The sequence below is a fragment of the Parasteatoda tepidariorum genome, chromosome 4, assembly GCF_043381705.1.
Source record: "Parasteatoda tepidariorum isolate YZ-2023 chromosome 4, CAS_Ptep_4.0, whole genome shotgun sequence".
In the NCBI taxonomy this organism is placed as follows: Eukaryota; Metazoa; Arthropoda; class Arachnida; order Araneae; family Theridiidae; genus Parasteatoda; species Parasteatoda tepidariorum.
Window position 1 is genome coordinate 10,303,142 of NC_092207.1, and position 26,832 is coordinate 10,329,973.

The following is a 26,832-nucleotide window of genomic DNA, read 5'->3' on the forward strand; positions in this document are numbered from 1 at the left end:
CACAGAAACTTTTTCAAACGTTCTGAATCCCCCTCAAAAACTACACTCAGATCCCACGCTGTTGAAAATCATTATCTGCTCTCTAGTCTGCAAATGTATTGTCTTGATTTTCAACTAAAAATGAATCTCAAACAATTGTTAATTATGCATCAGTTCTAATGTGATGTAAAACTATAAAATAAAATTTCACTCCTATCCATAAAACAGTGAGTTTAAAGTACGAATACTTAATTAGTTCTCCACAAATAATACTAATTTTTTAGTACTCTAGAGGTAAAAGATTAAAAATAATAATTAGTTATAACCCCACAAATAAAAAAGGTCAAAAACTATGATTAGTTAGTAGTCCAATGTAAAAGGCTAAAAATATTCAAAAAAGTCGTATTTTTAAAATTCTACTTCTCAAGAACTATTTGACCAATTTCGTTCAAATTTTGAATTTTGCCATCTAAAACTACTTTCGTTAAAATAATACAAACATTTGCATAAATTGCGTTTCGAAATTTTCTTTTCTGACCTTATTTAAACAAATTAATAAATAATAATAATAAGCTAACAGAAAACGTTTTTTTTTAATTATCTTTGGGTAGATGAATTTTTATAATTGCATGCAACAATTTTTTTTTAATCATTTTAAAACATTTACGCCTAAATCCGCAAAAAGTAAAATTAACATTAAGGAGCTGAAATTCTCGACAACTCCACTGCTATTGGAACCTTATATGCTATGATAGATACTTCGTTGGTGATTGTCTGATAATTAGAACAAAAATTATTCAGGAGGATGATATCTTTTTTATATTGCCCACTGCACCTTCCTTGTTCTTTGCGATTTATGGTAATTTTTTACCCATAGGTTAAATCAGTGGCATATGAATGTTCATGGTATGGTACCTAATGAAATCCGATCCCGAAATGTAAGCAATACTTTCATTATTATTTTATGTCTTTATATTTAAGTACAAAGGGAATGAAGTCGAAATCAAACTAGTTTTTACGAATTTCACATTAATTTTGTCATGAGACAACTTAGTTTATTTTCTGAAATAAAAGATATGTCATTTGCAAAAGCAAACTTTTTCAAATAATGATCATTCATTATTTTACCCACAATTCTGCATGTCTAACATTTTACGCAAGAAATAACTCTGGTAAAACAAAACAACAGCTTTTTCCAAACAAATTTTGAATTTTTTATAATAAGGTAAGTATGCGACGTATCATTATCTATGGTTGTTTGATATTAGGTAAGGGGTCATTTACGCATTCCTTATCAAAATTTTCAATGACTGTTTTTCATAAATGTAGCTGAATTCCGTTGACAAAGCTCTCAATGTAATCCAAGCATATATGACTGTGGGCTAGTGGACGTCAAAGATAAAAGTCTAACAGTGCTGAATTACTGAATCTGTTCTGACATTTCTGATCATGAATTTACACAGTTTAATTTAAAAGCGGACTCATTTTAGGGTTTATCGCTTTATAGCTTCAAAATTTTGAACCCAACCAGAAGACAGGAACCCATTCAGAAGACGGGAAAATCCCTATATCAAGCATTGGGAAAAACTCGATTTGTTTTTGTTGTTATAATTAACTGGCATTTGCATTACATTGAGAGGAAAACATCACACAGTTAGCACGTTGGAAAGGATAGATTCTAGCTCAAGATCTGTGAACCACTGAGAAGCCAGGAGCACTGGTGTTTAGGCAGCGAGTAAGCAACTTTAAATCCAGAAATGAAATTTAACCCCACTACAAAATTTGCAAGTTACAAATCATTTGTGGTTGCCTCCTTTTAAACTGTGGATGCTGGGATATTGTGAGGACAAAGGGAAAGATAAGGATTGATAAAATTATAAAGAATTAGAATGCAAAAAGCCTTATTTTTCCATTTGTTCCTGTGTACATTTCTTTCAATTTGTTTTCGTGGTGTATCTATTTCATTGAGGAGCGAAAAATTTGTTTGGTGGTGCTCATGCACAGACTGTTTTTACTCCCTAGACAAGCTGGTGCCTTTGAATCTAAATTGCGTTTACTGAAAGCCACCGCCGGATATAGAACCCTAGTTGTTCGCAGTGAGGCTGCGAGTATGGCTCCGCGCATCTCAATGAAATAGATACCTCACCAAAACAAATTGGAAAAAAAAAATTTATTCCACAAGAACAAATTTAAAAATAAGACTTTCTGCATTATAATTTTTCATAAATCTATTACCATGCATCCAGTGTGGGAGTAGTTATAACGATTAACGGCACATTACCGCAAACTATCATACCCTCTACTGCCCCAAGAAAAAAACAAAATAAACCACCAACAGGCCAGATGAAGACTAAGTACCGAAATATTGAGAATCGAAATTGAAGTGCATAAAGTCACCCAGATGGGAAACTTAATTTAGAAATTTGAAAGTTTGAGTACAAAACAAGCATGTGTGTCCGAAAATGTGTAAAAAGATGAAAAAAAATAATAAATAGAAAGAAAAAAGGAAACGCATAAATAGATATAAAAATAAATTCTATAAACATTAAATTTAATAAATTGACCTCGTAACTTGGAATTTTATATCTTATACTCTTTCTTCGATTTCCATTNTGTAGAGATATATATGTATGTATGCATGTATATATATACCACCTCCGGAAAAAAGCATGACTACGGCCGAATTGATTGCAGAACACGCTTTATATTGCATTGCTAAAATAAATTAATAAAATGAAAGTAACAAAGTATTGGAATATATTCGCTTCTCGAGAATAAAAAGTTATTTTGAATGATTTACTTTTGTGAATAAATGCATGTTTTCTTCCAGCTAAAACGGGTATTTTTCTGTTTTAGGTGGACAGTGATGTTTTACCCCATTATCCTTATAGAGATTGCGCCACTATGATATATTTGGCTATACGAAAATACGTATCAAAGATTATTCATCGATTTTATGGTAAGGAAAAACTATTGTATATAAAATTTTACTCCCTGTACGAATAGATTTACAAATAGATAACAAATATTTTCAGATAGTGGTGATAAAGTGTTGCATGATTATGAGCTTCAACAGTGGAGAGCAGAGCTTGTCAAGGATCGAAAATTAGGTGGCTGCGGATTATTGGTACAGAATAATTATTCTTTTTATTTGATTCTGGTATTAAAATGTTTTAAACATGACATCACTATGATGACGGAATTAAGTGAGGTTGGAGTTGTATGGTATAGTTGACTAATTGAAGATTGTGATGAAAACAGGATGATGAAAATTGACATTTGAAAATGAAAACTGGATCATAATTATAATAAAACTTTTATTTAATATTTGTAGAGCTCGAGATATAAAATTATATTTTATCCATAATAAGACTTTCTAAGTTAAATAACAAATTTTGAATGATAACATTAATAAGGACAGGATATGGGAGATGAAACCTCCATGATCAGCCTAAACAAAAGGCCAAATTAAAAAGTGATTGAATTGTTCCCACCTGACAGTTAGGAGCATGGAAAGAGATCCATGGTCTGTGATTTATCGAAAGATAAAATAACCGAAAAATAAAATCAACCCCCTATTATCAGTATTAGGTTTGAAAATATCTTGGCGAAAGTCAATCGCCAAAAAGACTGTGAGAATTAGTATAATCATGTAACTGAAACATATTTTTTGTATTAAGAAGTAAAGAATTATTAATAGATTTTTGTTTTAGATTTAGTGAATTAATGAGTCTTCGTTAGTATTGTAATAAAAAGTTAGCCGTTACATTGATCGATGAAAAAAGAATAAAATATTTCATGTTCGCTTATTATAAATTGTAATAAAAATTAAATAATTGACTTATTTTAATTAAATTCCGCTTAAAAAAATAAGTTTAAGAAATTAAAGAAATTTTAAAAGCCGGGAAATATGTAATGCCTATTGTGGCATCGCAATCATATAATTCAAATGTGTGGATTAATTCAATCATTAATAATAATAAGCAGCGTAAGTTAATTCGGAAATTTCATCTCAAGACAGATTAATTTGTTCATTTGTACAGAAAGCTTTCTTAAACCTAATCTTAATTGAATAATAGTATTTTTTTTTTCAAAATGAAAAAATGTAATTTATGTGTTAGGAGGAAACATTCTTCAAAACTTTATTTTACTTAAAAAAGTAATCAATTTTAAATTTTGATAATTTGAAAAACCACTTTCTTTGTTTACGTTATCTTTATCGTGTTTTTATTTACTGTTTCTGTTGAAAAAGTTTGATTTTTTAAAAACAAATGGTTTATGTATTAGGGTGTGCCAGGTGCCGAAAACAACAGATTCACAGAAACAGAAGAAGTAGTTGACACAGTTACCTCAATCATCAGCACTTGCAGTCTGGGACATGCAGCGGCTAATTTTCAACAATACGATGATTATGCATTTCCACCCAACTATCCAGGAATTTTACACGGAGATCCACCAAGGGATAAGGTGAAACATCATAACTTGTTTTTAAATTATAACCTGCGCTGAACCGCTGACCTTTTATAGTTTGTCTACTGTAAGAACTCCCCCCTCCACAAAGTTTGAGACCGTCTGCTGCTATGGAAACAAGAATAGCTCATTTCAGGGAGGGTAGCTCCGCTTTACTGTAGGGCTAATACAATAGACCGAAGAAAAAGATTCCCTTTCTCTCGCAGACCCTAGCCAAACCCTGTCCTAAACAATGACCCCCATACCCCTACTTGAAATAGTTATACCTCGCTACCATACTCCCCTTCACGTGTCCAGACGAATGGCTAGGGGAGTTCTTACTTTAGACAAACTATACAACTACGTGTGTCCAACTCCGTAGCCTTGTAGTTTCGAACCCGATCCAGAAAACAAGGGAACTCCTGGATTAAGTATTGGGAAAAATTTGCCTTCGTGGAGGTCTTTTCTATGGAACTAAACCGTATTTGCGCTACATGAAGATTTAAAGCAAGTAAACCTCCCACGGTTAGCCTATCGGCAAGAGGACCCATTATTCTCTACCACTGAGGATATTTTACGTCAGCACTGTGGCCGGTGGGAGCCGGTTGCGGAATTCGTGTCAATCAGCTATCGCTTCGAACCCGGATCACCTCATTGGGGTCCCTTGAACCACCACTGCCATTATAACTTGTTGCTTTATTTGATGGTCAAATATTGTTATTGCTATTTGAATCTTATACATAATTTCACGAAATTTAAATCGGAAATACTTTGAGAAGTTTTATTTTTTATTTAGCAACTTCTCAGTACTGTAGAAAATACTCGTTTTGCAGCCTTAATTTAGTCTTCAAAAATAAATAATGAAAACACTATGTACACATTTCCAGTTAGTACTTAATGGAGGGAAAATAAAATTGTTATCAAAATCTGGGGAATCAGTACCCTAACAACATTTTTATCTTGGACGTAGTTGAACTGAAAATTAGCTCAATAGGGATCCTATAAGAACCAAGAGACCCATATTAGGATGTCTAAATTTTTTAATATTGGTCCTAGAACGGCCTGTATTGGCTGAATAATGAATCTAAAATACCGGGTGAATCTGCCAGTTCTATATAGATCCGATATTGGTTGTAAAGTGGCTATAAAATACCGAGTGAATCGGACAATTTTATATAAGGCCAATATCAAAAAATGACGATCCTTTGAAGCCAAGATTCGTGAATATTGGTCCATTGGGGGTTATTTTGCTGCTAGGGTAAATATGAAAGTAAAAACATCTGAAACCTTTATTATGCCAGACCTGAATTTGATAACTTGAATTTGAGCAACTTTCACCACTTGTTTTCCTCTAACAATCAAAGTGGTGATGTTTGTTGCTTTTGCGGTGCGTTCCTTCTGATTTTATAATTAATTATGGACCTACTGTATATTTCGAACTTTATTTGTATTATTACGTTATCTTTAATGATAAAATTTGTCTGTGAGTCTCTCTCTCTCTCTCTTATAACTCTAGAATCATATTTGCTATTTTAAAAAAAGTCTGATATTTCGATTTTTTTTAGGACCGATTCCGTTCAAATTACACCTCATTAAATTATACGCCTTAAAACGATGCAAAAATTGGTTTGCCTTGTTATTCAAATTCTTTTCGACCATAATTATAAATAGTAAGCAATTATTATAAAATTTATTCTTTGCACTATCTTTGGATAAACGATTATAACTGTGTGCAAAATGTTTTTTTTTTTTTTAATTAATTAGCATATTCGGGGCCTCACGCCCAAACCTTTAAGAATAAGTCCAGAACGGGAAAAATCTGATCAATAAATCAAAAGTTATTCAGAGTGATTCTTTTGCACACTGTACGCTTTAAAATGTATTCATTCTTGGTTCTCATCTAATATATAAAATGATTTTGCTTTCAGGCGCCAATGGGAGAGAATGATATTTTAAATTGTATACCAAATAAAGAGACTACATTGGATATAATGGTGATAACAAAATTGCTGAGTACAAAAGCTACAAAATCATTAGGAGATTTTGAATCACAGTTCATGTATCACCCTACATGTGTTCAAGCAACCGAAGAGTATGTGTTCATTTTTTATTTACGATATTAGTCTATTGTTTTTTTAATTCAACAAAAAGTACTTAATTAGAGTGTCCAATAAGACCTCAAACCAAAACATTTTCAGAGCACGATTGGATAAAAATATTTTGATCTTATTTACGAAATAAGATCAAAATATTGATAAGAATATTGTTTATTCTTATCTTATCTAAAATTACTAATTACTTATTCTAGACTATTAATATACTTGTTAATTAAACATCTGTATTACAACTGATTAACTGAATTCCTAAAATTGACGTGAAATTAAATATGTTGATCTTATTTACAGTAAAAGAAACGACGTATATGAAATTTTTACAGCAAACGAGATTGCAAAGCCTTTATTCCAGAAAAATTGAAAAACTGGTAGGAAATTATTGAGGAAACATTTTTTTTTTTACTTATTACTCTAGACTATAAACATACTTGTTAATTAAACATCTGTGTTACAACTGATCAACTAAATTCTTAAAATTGACTTGAAACTAAAGACGTGATTGAATTCCTAAAATTAACGTGAAATTAAATATGTTGATCATATTTACAGTAAAAAAAAACAACGTATACGAAATTTTTACAGCAAACGAGATTGCATAGCCAATTTAAGTATTTATAAATTTTTGAACATGAATGAAAAAAAAATGCTAACTGCTTTTCTCTTTTTATATTTTAATACAAATATAATTTCAATAATCTAACAGATCTGTTTAGTAATTATTAGACTGTTTTTTTATCNGTATTAGAAAGTATTATTTTTGAGGATATAATTGTGTGAGCTGATGATAAGATTTCTTTTCATTATTTTTTTAAATAATTGCAGATTTTGAATTTTTTTTAATCTTTATATATATATATAGCAAAATAAATACAAAAAAAAACACGAAGAAAGTTAAGAAAAACAATAATTTTCATTTATTGCGCATAAGCTGCAAGTAAACAGAACTCGTAAGATAAGTTCAACATGAAGATAAAACAAAGAAAAATTACAGACATATGAAAAGAGATTTTTTAAGAAATTTTATCCTTTTTTTTACCCCAGCTGGTTGATATTTTTTTTCTTTATTATTTTTCTTTTCCCCCTTTTTTTCATATGTCTGAAAATTTTCCTTTGTTATATCTTCATTTTGATATCTATATATATATATATATATTTCTCTTACACGGTGACAAAAAAAGCCTCATTATAACTCCCCGAATGCCAACGCTAGAAAATCGACCAATGATTGCCGCTAAAAATGTCACGTGCCAAATCTAGCTGAGGTGGCTCAACATATAGCGCTTTTATAAACGGAAACTGAAATAACCAGAGAGCATAAGCTGCGGCAATTTCATACTATTAAGCTAGGCAGAAGTGAGTAGTCTTTGTCGATAGATCTATATTTTAGTATTTTGTCGAAAGCGCTTTTTTTCACGAATTTATATATAACGAATTTATTTGACGATTTTTGATTTATATCACGAATTTATTATTTTTATTATTGTTATTAGTTATTCATTGAAAAATGTGTCTCAGACGTGCTGTTTCGCTTTAAGAATTTATATTATACCACATTTCTAATAGGTTTAACGAATTACATGTCATTTTTTTGAATTTAAATTTATTTTAATGACTTAGTATTTACTAAAAAGATGTAATTTTTTTTTTTAAAAAAAGTTGTTATATGGATTTGACTTGTTGTTTTGAATTCTTAGAATTTTGTGCATTTGCAATGTACCTAAGTTAGTAGCGAGCGAAGCGAGCTTGGTTTGCGAAGCAAACCATGTAAGATTGCGTAGCAATTTTCGGGGGTTGGCGAGCAGGGGGAGCAGCCTACTAGTATATTTTTTTAAAAGGGACACCGGTGTCCCATCTGAGTTAAGAGGTTAATATGCATCTAATTTATGAGACTGTAAGTCAGTGAAATATCTGGTATATTAAAAAATAAACTTTAATGTTCTTGAAATAATTGTTTGTTGATTAATTTTCAGATTTCGAGAAGAATTGCAAGAGATCAGCCGTCAAATCCAGTTGAAAAATCGAAGTCAGGCTTTCCCTTATGACTGTTTAGATCCAGAATTCATACCAAATGCTATAAGCATATAGTGTCACCGTGTTATGCATAGGACTTTATTTTCATTGTTGAAATCCATGTGTGTCATTAACATATATTCAATAACTTCTGATTGTTATTTTATGTGAACTCTAACATTTGACCACGTCAGGAGATGGAAATGTGTACATAAAAGAACTGTTTTACTTTTTTTTATTTTCTTAAAAATGGCTCAATTAAATACCATTCTATGTTAAACAGCTCAGCTGTTCAAAATGTATATAAAAAAATAAAATACTAATACTCAACTATTTTATTTGAAAGCGTCTCTGTCAATTATTCAAATGATTTTTTAACTCAATTTTATCCATACGCGAGACAAAGCTAAAAGCGCTCTTGTATCTTTCTCATAATCATGTATAAATTTTAAGACCATTTTACTCACGTGTGCCTACTTTGATACATCTTAAAAATAAATTAATTTTTACTCTTTAGTTAACTCAAAAAACGTTTTAAAATAAAAATTGAACTTTTTGTTTAATTTGCCATTTTATTGCAAAATAAACTTTATCGAAATTTTAACTAGCTAGAGTTATCACATCTTAACTAGAGCTCTGCCTTTTAACAATTTTCAAATTTCAACTGTTTTCCGACTTCTACGAGTACAGTTTTTAGCGCCATTTTATTGTTATGAAACATTTCTACCTCTTATCACATAATTAGACTATATAGATTTCAATGGAAGTTTGGCTGATGGCAATTGTTTCATGAATTTATCTATAGCAAAATATTCTCAATTTTTTGTGGTCAGCTAAAATTTCGACAACTTTCCGCCGTATGAGGTGTTCCAAGTTCAAATCCCATCCATGGCTAGTCGAATAGAATTCTGCACCCTTCTCGCAGCGACCACATTACTGACGTAAAATATCCTCTGTGTTGGACGGTTCATGGGTTAGACACCCCATGCCGTCAGGTTGACCGTAGGAGTTTTTCGTAGTTTTTCTCTCCATGTAATGCAAATGCTGGTTAGTTCCATCAAAATGTTCTTCACGAAAGCAGTTTTTTTTTCACTATTTGATGCAGGAGTTCCTTTAACTTCTGGTGTAGGTTCAAAATTACAAGGGCTATGGAAATTCAAAATGTAAAGAAAACATGGAAAAAATTACAGAATAATGAGAAATGAGAAAAATAAAATTATTTAAAAATTCTTGTAAGTTCATTTGAATTCGCTACTCGCTTTATAAATTTCTTTTTATGTTTTGTTCTTTTTTTTCTTTTCTGTTTCTTTTCTATTTTCTGTTTTTTTACTTGATATTTATTACTTAATGTGTTCTATTTTATTTCGTTTCAATTTTTTTTTTTTTTTTAGTTCTCCTCACACTATTGTATTATTTTGCTTTGGCATATTGATACAATATTAGAAAGCACTCCTTTTTGCGGATATAATCGTGTGAGCTGATGAAGAGACTATATATTTTTTTTCGAGCACTTTACGGTAGAACAGTTTAACAAGGACCGATATCGCACACCCTCGGTCCCTCCGTAGTATGGGACAACACCCACCCACTTACTGACCGCAACCAGTGATGCTTGATTTTGTAAAACGTAAATCTGAACTTTATTTTTAAATTACCAAATTTAACTAAACATATTATAAAAGAAAGAAAACGCAGGCACAGAAAGTAGCCCTTTAAATAAAATATATTGTGAATTTATTACGATTAGCGTGACATGAAGCGAAAAAAAATCTAAAATAATATATTAAAATATAAGAGCGTGTAAAAATAGAATTATAGCGCTTCAACTATTTTTGTCAAAAGCGCAAATCAAAACAATCTTGAATATGAAGAAATATTTCTATGATCGATATTTCTATAAGTAGAATATTATATATTCCAGTGCAATTCTATTGAATTATGAGAAAAATTTTATTATTTAATTGCTGAAAATTATTTGTTTGTCACCACAATGCGTGTTAATGAAAGTGCCGCAATAAAAATGTAACAGAAGTTTCTCAAAAAAGTCTAATTGTCATGCTACAATATCTAAAAGAGTGAAGTCGAATACAAAATCAACAAGAAAATTAGATTCCTTTACAAAAGTTAGTATAATTGATGTAAAAACTTGTCATAACATTTGAATACAGGTAGTCTGTAAAGTAATAAATATATTCTTGAAATTAAATCTCTCAACTGTAGTAAAAAAAGTTTCATTTCTTTTTGTAAAGAATGATTTTGTATAATTTCTTTTTTTTAAAAAATCAGTTTTGTGAATTTTAAGCAGATTTATTCAGCACGTGGCGCCCTTTTTTATTTTAAGATTAAATTAAAAAATCTGTATTAATAAAGCATGCAAATCTTAGAACTTATATTTTATTTCAAATGTTGCCACGTGCCAGTTAAATATTCATTCATTTCAAAAAAACTATTTTTATGAAACAATAGAAATTAATCTGAGCTTTATCTCTTAAAATCTATTCCTATTCTTTCATTTTATATATTTATTTATTAACTTAAGCGCTAAACTTTCATAATATTCTAATACTTGATTTAGATTTTTTGAGTGAAAATAGAAATGCATTAAGGAGTGTGGAAATTGAAAATCTATAAAATTATAATAACAATAATACTCTCCTATTTTAGTAAACTTTTATTTCCTTGCAACGTGTTATACTTATTGTAAACTTGTTGTATGGTACTTGCTAGAAAATAAATTTTATTAATTATAAATGNAATATCTCAGGGAACGAATAGTCAATTGTGTGGCAACCGTCCCCCCAGACATGCTCGCCAGGACATGGGAAGAGGTAGAATACCGTTTAGACGTCTGCCGTGCCACTAACGGGGCTCATATAGAACTTTACTAAGTGTTAAAAAAAACTTGAAAATACAAGCTTTTCAGTCCTGTATAAAACATTCATGTATGTTTTTTATTTCATTAAAATATTTTGCCTCAAAACCCCGGAGTTCTTTTATAGACACCCTGTACTTTTATTTCCTTGCAACGTGTTATACTTATTGTAAATTGTAAACTTGTTGTATGGTACTTGCTAGAAAATAAATTTTATTAATTATAAATGTTCTACAATTTTTTTGTCGGATTCAAATTACGTTTTTCAACATTTTAGAATATTTTCCTCTAAGATATTATAAAAAAAATTTTAAATAATCAGATATAATTTTACAATAATGTTTATATACATTTTAGAATGCCATCTAATAAATTCAAACTGAACTGAATGATTCTGCAATCATGATTAATAAATTTAAGTAAGAGATTTTAATTTCTATATAAGTGCATATAAGGAGATTCATAATACTATTCAATTTGAATATTAATAATTCTTATATTTATTATATAAAAGATAGCTAATAAAGCTTAAATTTAGGTTTAATAATTAAAATAGTACTAATTTGATGTTTTACCAAAACATTGTTGTTTACCTTACATTTACCTGAAATTCATAACATTAATATTAAAAAATATTAATTCAAATTAGATTAAATAAAGCAAATTAGATTTTTAAAAAATGTGTTATTATTAAAAGACCATTGATGACACTATTTTTTTTCTTCAAAATTTTAACATTTGTCTTAGAATTAGTATGAGAAATATATTAGAACTGACTTATGATTGATTTAGATTTCGTGAACAAACCACGGAGAAATGATGTTAGAGTTGTTGTTGTTGATGATTTACGTCGCACTAGAGCTGCACAATGGGCTATTGGCGACGGCATGGGAAACATCCCTGAGGATGATCCGAAGACATGCCATCACAATTTTGATCCTCTGCAGAGGGGATGGCACCCCCGCTTCTGTAACCCAACGACCTGCACACGAAGTCGAGCACTTTACGATAGAACACAAATGATGTTAGAGAGGAGCTACAAAAAGACTTAATAGAAGGTAATGCCGAGAAATCCAATCAGCGAGCTCAAACTTTCTCTTTAGTTTCTGTAGATGTAAAGGTAATTTACATGCTTACGGGTCACCAATAAGGGGATATAATTATCGACTGTCTCACCCTTCATCTATCAAAAGGTACCTCAAGCTAGAATCAAATTAACATGTCTTATATACTAGTGAATCGGTATTTAATATATAATTTAATATAGTGGTAGTATATAATATAATAATTATTGTATTATTTACCATCATTATATAATATAATATTATTATATTATATAGTGGTAGTTACGCCACAAGCCCTCCTCTCTGCAATAAATCAAAATTCTGATGGTAAGTCTTCTTTTCTGAGGTGTTTCTTAGACCGTTACCAGAAGCCGATTGTGCTGAGGTCACAAGATAAAAAGTTTCCTTTACTTGTCTAAACCGCCATTATGCTGTATTGGAAACATAACATGGTGATTACAAAGAGAATCTATTAAAAAAAATTTAAACTTATGAAATTTACAAACTTTTCCAATATTTTTTACCCATTGGCCAAATGGGTCTTGGTTTGGATTTGATGGCGTCCTCACACTTCTCAGCTACAGTAATCGAGAGTAATAGTAAACAGTGCGCATGCGGTGCTATGGCCACCACTGCTGTTTGATAAATTTTTTTTAATTCTTTTTTCCACTTTTAATTTTGTTATGCAATCAGTTAGTGAGTTTATTTTTGAGATGTGGGGCCAGAGAGATCCCATAAATACTTCTTGAGTTGTTAATAAAAGAGAATTTCCTCAGAATTGTTTGGTAGAAATTCTAACCTGCAGCTCAAAATGGATCGTTTTCAATACTAATTCAGGCGAATATCACAAATAAAGAGGGACCACACTGATTGACACGGGTCCTAAAAGTTAGAGTTGAAGCAAGAAAAAAACGATGCCAAGGCCTAAACTTACCGAGGCTGAAAAACCAAAGCCAAAGAACGTAGACCGGAAAAACTTAAACGTTGCACACAAACAGAAAAACGAAAGGATTCCATTCGTAAACGCAAGCATGAAACCCGTCCCTCATAAAAGTACCAAAGTGGTTGAGAGAATTGAACCCTATCGAAGAGCGAATGGTGGCTCTCCGAACCCCATTCATGCAAATACGAGAAATGGGTGTTGATCACCAGTTAAAGATAAAATGATCCATTGTCAACGTACCCTATGACAAGACCGTAGACTGTCTTCCACGCAAGATAAATGATTCATTCACTATTCATGTAAAATTGGAAAAAAAAACCTAGCTTTCAAATCTTATTTCATGTATGAACTTGTGAATCCGAAACGTGTGTATGATGCAGCTTACAATCTCCATCAAACACCATTGTACCAATCCGAAAATGTTAATATTGATCTCGATTGGCTGTTCAATGTCTATTCTGTCATCAAAAGAATTTACACAGAATTTGTCTGAGATGCATTCAAATATGTCTGCGAAATTGTGTACAAAGCAGTTCAGGATTAACAGTTAAAGATGTCCAAGAGGAAAACACAATAAAGTTGCTTTTCTAAAAAAAATTAGACAGCAACCATTTTGCCAACGGGTAACCTGTGATCGCCTTGCTTTTTTTATGCTTCAATTTATTTTATGCTTCTTTTTATTTAATTTTCCTTTCTTCAGAATTTTTAACTAAATATTAAGGCATTATTTATTTACAAAATTTGTTCAAATTTTGAATTACCATGCCACTAAAAACAGAGATTATAAATTAATACAGCAAAGAAATAATAAGATTAAAAATTATAAAAATAATAGTAAAAAATGAATAATGATTAATAAAATGAATAATGTCATAAGAAAAATTGTTTGGAAGAAGAAAAAAAACTTTATTCCTGACTGCCTCCTAATTTATCTAAAATTATTCTCCAACTAGTCTACACTTAGTGTGATGTATAAAGTTATTATGATAATAAATAAAGCTACATTTGAATATTATTGGGTAATATGTTGGGCCGTTTCCGGACAAAATAAAAATATAAATTGGACAGCGAATTAAAAAAATAATAATAATACTAATTAATTTTAAAAAATTAAAGAAATGAAACGATATAATAATGATGAAATTAATAAATTAACTTTCTGGGGGAAAAAATTTAATAAAGAAAAGGATATTTTATCTTTTAACCACCTACAAATTAATCCAGGTGTGGTATATAAAATATCGTAATAAAAAATGTGACAGATTTTTTACATCATATTCACGTAAACCTTTTTTTTTTAATTATTTTGTGGTCGTATAATATGTAGTTTATTTACGTCGCCCTATAAAGTTGCACAATTTTCCATTGGCGACGATCTTAGGATACATCTCTGAGAATGATCTAAAAGCATGCCATTGCAATTTTAATCCTCTGGAGAGGGGATGGCTAATCCGCTTTGGTAGCCCGATGGTAGAAACGAGGGACGATACCACGCACCCTTGGTCTCTACTCAGACTGGTCAAAGTGAACACCCACCCACTTGCTGATCGTGGATAGTGATTCCAGATATTTTTATCATTTATTCTTTTTCAAATTTTGGATGCCAATTATTCTAATCTAAAGAAAAAAATCATATTTTTTTCGTATTATCTAGATTGGCGATCGAAATGGGCTATAGGTGGCACAGAGTAGAACTCTCTACCTATGGCCACACTTCGCATGCTTTCTGCTACAACGTGAGGAGACTTATAGGAGAAATAAGTAAGTTAATTCTTATCTTGATTTTGAAATATATTAAAAACTTTTAAGTTAGAAAACTAAATGGAACTGAAAACTACATTGGACATTAGATCGTAATGGAAATTTTAAAAAAATATTTTTGTCAATTGAATATAAAAAATATTAAGAAAGGGGAAAATATTGTAGTATTTCCCTATACAATTGAGAATAGGAGGTGAGGAGAGGGAGGAAGGTCAATGCATGGAACTGGTGTTCTCCTGGCCGATTCGAACATTGCGATCGCATTCACTTTGCTTGAGATTCACGCAATTATGATTGTCATCGGGCGAGAAATAGGAGTTTTTATCGCTGGAGAATGTACTTAACCAATCAAGTTTTCATTCTCTTTCGATGGTGATCCCACCTGCATGAACCACATTCAGCCAGAATGGCCCTTTACAGTTGCGCCGCTCTTCGCAGCTGCGAAATATAATTCATATTGGGCCACTCTCGCATAATGTGTTTGACGCATTTCCGATTGCGGTCAAGAGAGAATGAAAGAATGATTTCACCTGATTGGTGAAGAATATTTTTTTTTTCCGAGAACTCACTAAACAGATTTTTGTTAAATTAAAGAAAATTTAATGGCAATGTAAAATTTCGTCTGATTTTCTACTACTGTTGGTGTTGTTGCTAAAGGGGAAACAAAAATTCGGAATGTTTTGTGTTAAAAGGGTGTTTCTTAATATTTCTATGATTAAATGAAATCTATGTTGCTTAATATTCATTGACTTAGAAGAAGAAAGTCCTGTGCTGTAGAATTTTATAGTGTCCTGCCATAATTTTCTTTATACTTTTATTTGTTATCGTCTGTTTTATGAAATTATATTTACTTTCTATTATGTGAAGATAATTTCTAACTCAAGAGGATGGCACCAGTCTCCTTTCACTCGAAATAATTTTTTAAAAGTATTAAAATCTGATTTTGAACATTTCTTGCAATTTAGAAAAATCACTATATGCTAAAAAAAATTGAATGTTTTTTTTTTATTTATTTATTTCATAATAAAGCACAACTTGTAATATTTGTTTTTATGGTAAACTTAATTTACAAAATTATATCTATTTATAGCAATGCAAGTTACATATCAAAGTATATCTTTATTATCTGGAAATCTCCTTACAGATTATTTCACTTACTGATAAAAGGCCGCGTAACGTTGTTTACGAAGTTCCCATTTAATTATTATAGCCCTGATTTTGTAAAATTAAACCGCTATAATAATCAAGCTATTGTTATCCATTTTGTGGTACCTAAACATTGTTATGATTAGTTGTCTAGCTAATAAATATCAAAAATCTTTACTGCTGAAATAGTATTTAGTAAGCTTTAGTATTTCTAACAATTGAACTTTTGTGTTATTTCTAAACATTGCAGCAATACAACTCAAGCAATTAATTGCCGAAATTGTTTATAGCTTCCCTTGTTTAAAGAAAAATCCGGTAATTTATTTTTGTTTCAAAAAGCCTAGAAAAATTGAATTCTTTTCAAAAACCTTTGAATAGTTCTTTAACAAATATGGAAAATAGTCTGTTTTAAAATTAGCCATAGCAGTAATCAGTTATTAAACTTCAAGTTAAGTAATTTTATTATTAATTGCAAATATTGTTTATAAAAATTTCCCATTTCAATAGTTTATTCCCTGCAGTATGTTTACATTGTTCATACGTATAAGTATATTAATATATGTGTGTATGTAAAATTTAAGATTGGAAATAAAATCAATTAAAAATGCATATTTTTGATGAAATAATTACTGTTTAGCTAAAATGTAATCTGAAATTTTGTTATTTTCCTGGAAAAGACAAGAAATTCTATTTCTGAAATTAAGTAGAGAGCCTTGTTTAGAACTAGTCACTTTAGTATCCAAATTCATGAAATGAAAATAATCATGAATAATAATGATCATTTAATCAGTATTATTTAAATGTTTTATTAATTGCTTTATTTTAACTATTAAAATCTTATGAAAAATTAGAAATGAAATAATTGTGATATGATAGCAAAGCAACTATGTTTTTATAGTAGTATGTTGTGACACTAATTTATATAATAACAAACTATGATAAGTATAGCTAGTATAATGATAAAAAATAATAATCTGATGAATTGACTACTGTAGTTTTGTTGCAACCATTCCATTTTGCCAAATTCTCCACCCTAATAATTCAAAACCATCAGTTTTATTAACACATCTCTCAAGCTAATTGCTGGGCGAATTTCTTGTACTTATAAGTAAGTGGCTATACATATTGTCATTATGATTAAAGACCCTGTAGCACCAGAATTTTTTCCGGCTTTCTGTGGCAAAATTCTCTAGCACTAATATCTTTCTGCAAGATACTTTTATTAATAACAAATGTACATGTTACTAGTTTAAAGTAACAAAAGCATAATGCTTACAAAAACAAAACAAAAACTTTTCAGATAAACTATAATTTTTTAATTGAATACGTAATATTTCTAATATTATGGCAATATTCTCACATTATCTAGGTGTAAAAATCCATTACTTGTTTCCTTTTTCAAATTTTGTAAATAATCATTGCATTTAAAAATCTTGAAATTCCTAGCGGTAAATACCGTAAACGAAATTGCGCATATCAAACTCGTTTCGACTTTTGAAATTACTAATCTATTAAAAATATTGGATTTTAAGAACTATGTGGAAACCAATAGAACTCCCCGATAAATTTATTATTTAAATGTGCAATTCAAATTTCCCATATTGATAGAAATGTATTTGTATATTTAAAAATAAAAATCAATAAATGACAAAATACTATCAAAACACAACAACTACATGGATTTATGATACTGTCATCATAAATTCAATGCATCAAACAGTGATTATTGTGTGGTTCAAATTTTATACATAGAATTAATATCAACTGAGAAATAAACATAATTTTATAAATTCTTTGGAATAATAATTATTTCTGTATTTTTTTTAAAAGAAAGAACAAGAGAATATCAATTTTAACTGCGCAATAAAAGACCAGGATTTTTAAAAAATAAGCAAAAATTTGTAGCAATAATTACCAAAAAAAATTATCAAAGCGCTACATATATTTACGATGGAATCTGTTTAAGTTGTGAGCGATAAAGTGAAAGCTCAAATACGTGATTTAGAATTTTCATGCAATGATTGATAGCTATGAGGGCTTAACAATAATTATTTTACAAATATCATTTATTTTCATTTTAATTTTTATTTATTATTATTTTTATTATAATGAGTAATTTTAAAATTCTATTCAGGGTATTCACTGTGTAAATTATACATATCTGCTTGTAGGTTTTTTTTTTACTGTCATTTAAATATTATTGCACAATTGATTGTAAAATAATATTTTGTCTTCTGTTGTAGATTTTATAAAAATTATGGGGTGAAATCAACATCATACTTTGTGTTAAATTATGGCTTTGTCTGAGTATCATCTTGACACAAGGATACGCCGTCATCATGTGCCTCTCACTACTCAACAGGTAATTATCACTGTATTTAATCACTTCTTCTTAAACTATATTTATAGTTTCGTCTCACACCCTAATTAAAAACAAATAAACATGTTAAACACTAAGCATGTGTTGCTGTTTTTTTCCCTGGATCTCATGTATACTGAAACTTCCAAAAAAAGTGCTTAAAGGTGTTTATTTTTGTTTTATAAAAGCCCTTAAAGGTGCTTTTTTCATTAAGTGTTTTTACAAAGTGTTTAATTTTTCCGTTTTCAAAAATGATATTTTTTTCTTTGCCACATCAATTTTCGTCATGTATTATGCGAAACATGCTAGTTCACATTGTTCTATTCAACGTTTTCACAATTCATTCAACCGCAATCTATTTTGGCATACCTTCGGTCCGTACCAATGAAAGCACCAATCATTTTACACATTTGATGAAATACTGAGTTGGGTTCAGTACATAATTGCACTCTCATGGTAAACTCTGCTGCAATTTTCAAGATATTCTCAATTTCAGACTTCATTTTTCACCCTCTGATATCCAGCCGAAAAATCTCTTGGTTTTTTTTTATAATGGCTTATATAATCAAGAAAAGAGTTTTTTCTCAGAAACTGGTTATTTTATCATGATCATCTAAAGTTTTTAAAAATTATTTTGCATTTTGTTAATGTATATAATGCTTAAAAATATTTTTTGTATGCTTAAAAAGTACTTAAAAGGTGCTTATTTTTTGTTGAAAGATTTGAATATGCACCCTGTTATTATTAAATATTAAACATGCATTATTTTTTATCCCCTTGATCTAATGTGTACCAAAAATTCCCATTTACAGTCCAAATATTGCAAATTGGAAATTTTGTTTAAATATTTGATAGTTTTGAGACTTATAGGACACACTATATATTCTGCATCATCATTAAAATCCTGATGCTTCTACTGTCCCCTATAATGCTCAATGCATTAAAAAACTTGCAGTACTTGAAGAAATATAAACAAGAAAACACAATTTTGATTAAATGAAAATTACTCAGTTAAATTTAAATGAAAATTACTGAGGTTTTAAATAAATTATGATGTTTATTTATTCATTTTTTTTTTCTTTTAATTTTTATCAGAGACGACTTAGGCATTTGCGAAGCATATCAGCAAGAAACATTCTAAATGAAGATGCGGAAAAAGACTCCAGTTTTGGTGTTGCTTATACCTTGCACCAGGGTACTGATTTACCAGGTATTTGAAAATTATTTGTATTTCATATGAATTGCATGTTTTTACTGATTTAAATTTTTCAATAAGATTTAAGTTTAAAGTATAATGAATATTTTGTGAATAATCTACTTCAAAATTTGGTGAATCTGAAATTATATTAGTTTGAGTCCTGGTCTTTTTTGTCGGACTCCTGTTTCTGTGAATCTGCGAACACAAAGTCACATTTTTGTGAATATACACAACAGACTATGTTGTCAAAGAGTTTACAATTGTGAAGTAAGTAGTTTTACAATTGTAAAATAAAGTAATCTTCCACTCCTATTTTCAAAGAAGAACTTTTGTAAAGATTCATTTTGAAAATGAGAAATATTGCAAAGGGCTCATTTTTAAAATAACATATTTTATGAATATTCTATTTTTTGTGATAAAATAGTTGTAAAGGCTTATTATTTATTTATTTTTATTTTTGGAAGTGTTAATTTTTACAATTAAAAATTTTGCACATTGTTGCATTTAATAGACCCAAATTTCTCTTACAGTGATTTCTGTTTTTTATCTATCGATAAAATTTAACTATCGATAGATATTTTAACTCCCAAGTTGTTTTTATGAATAATAATTTTTATATAATAATTTTTTAGAAATATATTTCTTACTTGCTCTTTAAATTCAGTAACTTTATTATTTCTGGAACTTGCTTTTTAAATTATAACTAGGAACTGAGTTTTAAACAGCTTTATGCTCATAAAACTGCTTAAGACCCAGAGTAATTTTAAGAGTAATTAATCATTTTTTCATTCTTTTTTAATTTAGTGGCCCTTTTCACCAGCATAATATTGAAACTTTATTTGTGATTAAAGATGTCTAAATATGTTTTGAACTTAGAATTTGAAGCAATATAGTAAATAATAAAAGCAATAGAATTTGATATTCATTAGTTATGAAATAAAATCAAATGATTTGTAGAGAACAGTCAGGAAATAAAATCATTGAAATTTATAAATGTTTTAAACAATTGACTGACATCACTTACACTTTTAAATATCATTATGAGAATCAAAACCAAAAATGTTTAAATAAACGAACAGTTATTATTTTTCAGCTCTATAAATTCAAGCATCCCTGACCCTAATTTTTATAAGGGAATAAGAAATTATTAATTTAAGATTGCTTTGAAAAAAAACTTAATCATAAGGCTTGTTTAATGCACTCTTATTTTTATTTAAATAAATTGTAGATTTTTACTAATTTGTGTAGATAAGATTTTTTATGTTTCATTGTTACCTAATTCTATTTTTCTTGCAATATTTAGCTTTCTACGCAAGTGAAATAGTTAGAAATAATATAGTAAGTAAAGTTTTTAAACAAAATTTGATGATTTTAGTTGTTTTGTGTGTATACAATTCCTTTTTAATACAATTTCTTTGTTTGATTATTTATTTAAATAATACTGAATGAAACTGAAATAATAAGTGACACAATGCTTATGTGAACTGTCATCATTATAGCAGAAACTGTTTTTGGGATTGTTGAAATTATTACGAAAAATTAATCTCATTTATTTTCATTTCTAAATATTTGTTTATACTAAACAAATTAGTTGGTAAAACTTTTGTGTTTGGTTTGTGCACTGTCAACTGCTGATATTGTTTTAAAATAAAATAACGCTTAAACTTCGTACTCTTGGATTATTTACTATTCTACTGCATGTCTAAAAAATTAAACAAGGTCTTAAAATAAATGTTGCACAGAAAGAAAAGAAAAGGCAGTAGTATGATTTACTTAAAAAGTTGGCCCTAGTTTATTGTATAGTGCTCAAATGAAATTCTAATCTAATAATCCTATTTCTGCATGCTTTTGTAAAGTATAGAATTGACTTTTTTAAGTCAAAAAATGGTTTTGAACGTGACAAGCACAGAAAAAGGGGGTTTGAAGCATCAAAAACTTGAAATGCTTAGGGTGTGAGTTAAGGATAAAAAGTTTTAAAAGAATGGGAGCTGTACAGTTTTATAACAGAAAGGTTAAATCTTATTAAACTGAAGAGATAGTAAATGCTTTTCTGAAAAATTCAATTGCATTTAAGAATGTATTCTTTCAATAACAATTGGATTTATTATTTATGGAACTAGTAATCATTTCTTTTGATGCCCAATAGCACCATAAGGCCCTCAATTTTGTTCTCCACCCTTCCCTGTTAGCCATAGCTATTTTTGTTTACTGCCCATTGGTTAATTCAGCCTCATTCCTCACTCTTTTCATCCTCTTGTGCCATTTTACTTTTTTGTGTTCTTTGTCTTTTTTCTTTTCTTTTTTTCCACCTCATACCCAGTTGCAGGCAACACTGGGAATTCTAACTTTATCCCATCTTTATACATTGTCAGTAAAGCACCATCTTCTATTTTAAATTTTTCCATCTATGAGTTTTATTACTGTTTTCTGTAATGGCATTTCATTGATAATGGTGTTAGGCCAAAAAAAATTCATAATAACTCTCCAACAGTTACTTTAAAAAACATTTAATTTTTTAATTTGTGCCGCAGTCAGTTTTCAGGTTTCTGAACGATACAAAAATAACTGCTCTTATTAATGCTTTATGCAAACTTAATTTTTCTCTTACAGCCATATTTGAACTCTTCCACTGTTTATTTAAATTTTTGAAGCAGTAGCGGGCTTTTGCAATTCTATTTTGAATGTCTACATCAGTTTCACCTTGAGCAATGATCATTGCACCTAGATATAACAATTCTTCAACATTTTCTATGGATTTATATCTAAGATGTATGTCATCATCTTTTTTGTTATTAATTCAAGGGCTCTTAATTTTGGTTCTATTGATTTGTAATCCTATTAATTCTGCATTTCTGGCCAGAAGAAAATTTGCCTTTTTATGTAAAATTTTACACAATATCATTTGCAAATGATTGAGCACAATATTATTTGCGAAGTCTAGATCCTCCAAAACAGATATAAAATTCCATCTCATTCCTAACTTTTCCTTAGTTGTCAATGACAATAAATAAAAGTCCTTATAAAGCTGATCTTTGTCTAACTTCAGTCTTAGCTAAAAAGAATTAGTCGGTTTTCCATTTACTTACTTTAGTGCAAGTGTAGCTATTGCTGTACAGTTCTTTAATAGTATTTATAAACTTCTGTGGTTGTGGAATTAGTGCAGGCAATAATTTACTTACGGAAGTAGGCATTCTATTAAGGGAGGTTGCTGTAACCTTGAAAAATATGAGAAATAGTTTATTTCGGAGATAGCACTTAACAATAATTTTGTTTTTTACTGTACCTTTGCAAAAATTAACAGGAAAATATTTATGCAAAATTAAAAGTTTTTTAGTTCAAAGTTAAGTGGCGTGCTAAAAATTATTTTCAAAAATTATAGATATTTTTAAAAAAAAATTTAACAACAACCATATATGATTGTTGCTAGTTATAAAAAAAATGAAAAAAAATATCCTTTTAAACATTATTTTAACTAGTATAATTTATCATAAATTGTTCAAATAGTTTCAAAAATCTTTCAAATTTTTAATTAATTTTATTTAAATTCTAGTTTTTGTCATTCAAAATTACATTAAATGAGATTAATTAAAAGAAATGTATTTTATAATTAAAAAAAATTCAGTCATTTATAAATTAAAAAATAAAAAATTTTCATTGAATTTTTTTTTTTTTTAATGGAGTTATATTTGCAAGCAAAAGTTTTATACTTGTATAGATTTAAGTGGATTGTTTCATTGATACGGCAAAATATACAAAAATAACAGTGAGTGGCGTTACTTTTAATTGCTATCCTGACTAAATTATTGCTACTATAACTTTCCACTTGAAGAGGGAACAGAAATGTACTTTTCCCATTATTACAGAAATATTAATTTTATTCAGTGTTATTGTGACATGAGCTCTAAACTATATACCAATAATTGCTTATAGTTACCTGTTGATACTTTTTAGTTCTATATTAAAATGTACACTTCATATTTTTTAGAATCCATCTTGGAAAGAATTTGAAAGTAGCAACTTACCTGATAATGTTGATACTGCCACAACATGTATCCTTTTTCACAGTAAATAAATCTTTACATGTGTTGCACAGAAAAATGAGTCAGCGCAAAAATCTTCATTAATTTTTTTTCTTTTATTTGTGACAAAACATGATTTAAAGCTTTTGTTGTTAATCTACTTCCTGCAGTTTTCTTCAAGTTTTAAAAAACAATTGCATTTTTGAAAAAAAAGCTAAATGTAGGCATTTGTTTCAATACAGAAGGTTAAATTAAAAATGAAACAGAATTAAAATATTTCAGAGGGAAAATTTTTCTTCAGACTAGGAGATAAAAACTTTAAATTATATATTTTTATACATTCCGTCTAGAAAGAGAGTTTAAAGAAAGCATGCTTTTTGCATTTCTTATATTTTTCTATGATCTATATAATGATTCTACTTCCAAGTAAATAATGATTTAATAAGGTAGAATTTTGTATCAAAATGAATAATGTTTGAAACCATGTGTAATTAATGTGTTGATCTCAAATTTAAGGAATTAAATCATCTAGTTAATAATTTACTTCCGTCGATTTGATCATTTTCTTAACTGTAATTTTAAGATGTAATCGTGAAAATCTGGAATATGGACATAAAGGAAATTCTGATAGAGTGGGTTGTATTTTTTTCTGGATTAGTGTATCTTGGAGAACAGGTAATTTGTATTTCTTCTTCATAATATTGATTACATCTTGCATTGAGTTTCATTGTTTTTTATTATGTATTTTAATAATAATTGAAATTTTTTGAACTAAAAGGTGTATGAATTTTTACATCACTTTGAACTATGTAATTTTAAATGATAAAATTCAAAATTTGAGTTGAATCAGTCAAATAGTTTCTAAGTAATAAAAAGTCAGCTTTAAATTTACATTTCTCAAGAACTAAATGACTGATTCTTCTTAAATTTTGGATTCTGTCATTGAAAGTTTTAAGAGGTATAAAAATTTATGTATTTTACTGAATTTTTTCTCTCTCACTGTTTAAATAAAATTTAAAAACATAATTTGCATTCTTTGTATAAATGAATTAGAGTTGTGTGCAAAAATGTTTTGATTTAATTAGAAATATTTTCTTAGATATGGCAAACTACGCAGAAAGTTAAATTAGCATTTGAGGAGGTCAGAATTGCAACAGTGTTCTTTACTAAAATATTGAGACCTTATTTTCCAGGGTGCCATAACCCAGAGCCGTTTTAATAGTATGCTGAGCCCCAGGAACGAAAATGTTTTAAACCCTTGTAACATGCCATATTGTTTAAAAATGAACTAAAAAAACTTCACATACATAAAATAAATCATTTTTAAAATATGATGCAATAATTTTAACAAATTTAAACACGTTTAAATTTCCTTCAAAACATTTTTAAACTATGCATAATTATAAAAAAAAAACATTTGAGATGCTAACCAGTTGTAATCCTAAAACAATTTTTAGAACCTTAGACTTTTATTAAATTAAATAAAGGTATAACAAAAAATATTTCAAAAGGTATAAACTATTTTGTCAAACTAAACAGTTATTAAAACATCTTTCAATGCCCAAGTACTTAAAATTTTCGGTGGAACGTAGTAAAATAGATTTTGGCTGCCTTTTTAAGTTTTCTTGGTGATAAACTATTTAAATTATTTTTGTTTGCGTGATAATCAATTTCTATTTGTAGAGAAAAAAATTCACACATTATACAATAGAATGTATTTATTTTAAAAAATATATCTAAGGTTATGTTGTTTTTTCTAAACTTTTTTTTAATACAATTTATAAAAAGTTAGATTCTTAAAGGCCCCCAGGCACTGCCCGGGTATGCCCATGCATAAAGACAGTACTGGCATAACCCCTCCTCATTTAGATTTTTGTGACCTGTGCTTTTCTCAGTTTAATCACTTTTAAAATGAAACACAATTATTACGTTACTTAAATTAATAAAATAATTTTTTTTAAAAAATTTTTTACTTACAAGTTTTTTTTTCATTTGATGGATGAAATTTGTTATTCTTATCTGTGTGCCTAACTAATTTTAAATATATAATAAAAAACTTGAAGATATTGAGGACACCAAATTTTTTATTACTCTCACAAACAAACAATTTGAACCCTAATTTCCAGATGGATTCAATTCCCCTTTTTTGAAGGTCAAGAATTGACATTTATTGAACAAAAATATTCTGAAACATTTTTATGTGTGATTTGATCATTTAAAAGGTATTTCTTATTTGCGAGAGATTAGATCTTAATATATTACAATTAGATTATTAGATCTAAAGATGGATTACTGAGAGAATAAATGTGTTTTTTCCCCATCCTACAGGGCTTAATCCCGGGCGATTTTGGTACCGTTTTTCGGTACCTTCACAAAATTTTTAAAAAAAAATCGGTACCTTCACAAAAAAAACGCATCTTCACGAAAATAAGAAAGAAAGTTAGAAGGAATTAAAGTGCTGAATAGTTTTCTGAGCGGTTCACGGAAAAGTGGATTCGCAGTGAACGCCGTATGGTACGCCATCGGACGGCGTTCTGCGCAACCGCACTAGCTCGAAAACAGGCTTGATATGCTGACGTCACTTCTCCTAAATACGCCATTCAATCGGAGTGAGTGGTGAAGTTTTTATACTAGGCAACCGGCTAAATTGAGCCAGTGCGTAAACAACTCAACTCATTTTCCCAGGCGACAAGTGTTTTTGTTATGATTTAGCGTAAAACGTGTTCCATTCGTATTTTTTAACAAGATTTATGAAAAGTTTTTATAATGAAGCGAGGAAGAAATTTAAGTGGAGCGGGTGGCTCACGGAATAGCGATTATTATATGAAGCGTTTACGCACGATCGATAGTATAGGAACGAAATCAATTAAAACATTTTTTCAGTCTGAAAAAACTGAGGAGAAACCGTCACAACAGTC

The 26,832-nt window shown here is 29.2% G+C and overlaps 2 protein-coding genes across 6 annotated transcripts in view; both read left to right on the forward strand.

Moving 5' to 3' along the window:
* Window positions 1–8,890, forward strand: part of LOC107442379 (polyunsaturated fatty acid lipoxygenase ALOX15B) — a 51,406-nt gene extending 42,516 nt beyond the window's left edge. For all 5 annotated transcript variants that reach the window (XM_071179397.1, XM_043051416.2, XM_071179398.1 and 2 more), the window contains 6 exons: window positions 857–917; window positions 2,836–2,938; window positions 3,015–3,106; window positions 4,267–4,446; window positions 6,357–6,520; window positions 8,513–8,890. In XM_071179397.1, the coding sequence (XP_071035498.1) occupies window positions 857–917; window positions 2,836–2,938; window positions 3,015–3,106; window positions 4,267–4,446; window positions 6,357–6,520; window positions 8,513–8,627 (715 nt within the window). In that variant the 3' untranslated portion in view covers window positions 8,628–8,890. The remainder of the gene's footprint in view (window positions 1–856; window positions 918–2,835; window positions 2,939–3,014; window positions 3,107–4,266; window positions 4,447–6,356; window positions 6,521–8,512) is intronic.
* A 6,897-nt stretch (window positions 8,891–15,787) lies between these two features.
* Window positions 15,788–26,832, forward strand: part of LOC107442399 (UV-resistance associated gene) — a 30,294-nt gene continuing 19,249 nt past the window's right edge. The window contains exons 1-6 of the mRNA XM_071179401.1: window positions 15,788–16,119; window positions 18,582–18,700; window positions 19,793–19,907; window positions 21,199–21,233; window positions 23,881–23,944; window positions 24,498–24,589. Of these exons, the coding sequence (XP_071035502.1) occupies window positions 18,632–18,700; window positions 19,793–19,907; window positions 21,199–21,233; window positions 23,881–23,944; window positions 24,498–24,589 (375 nt within the window). The 5' untranslated portion in view covers window positions 15,788–16,119; window positions 18,582–18,631. The remainder of the gene's footprint in view (window positions 16,120–18,581; window positions 18,701–19,792; window positions 19,908–21,198; window positions 21,234–23,880; window positions 23,945–24,497; window positions 24,590–26,832) is intronic.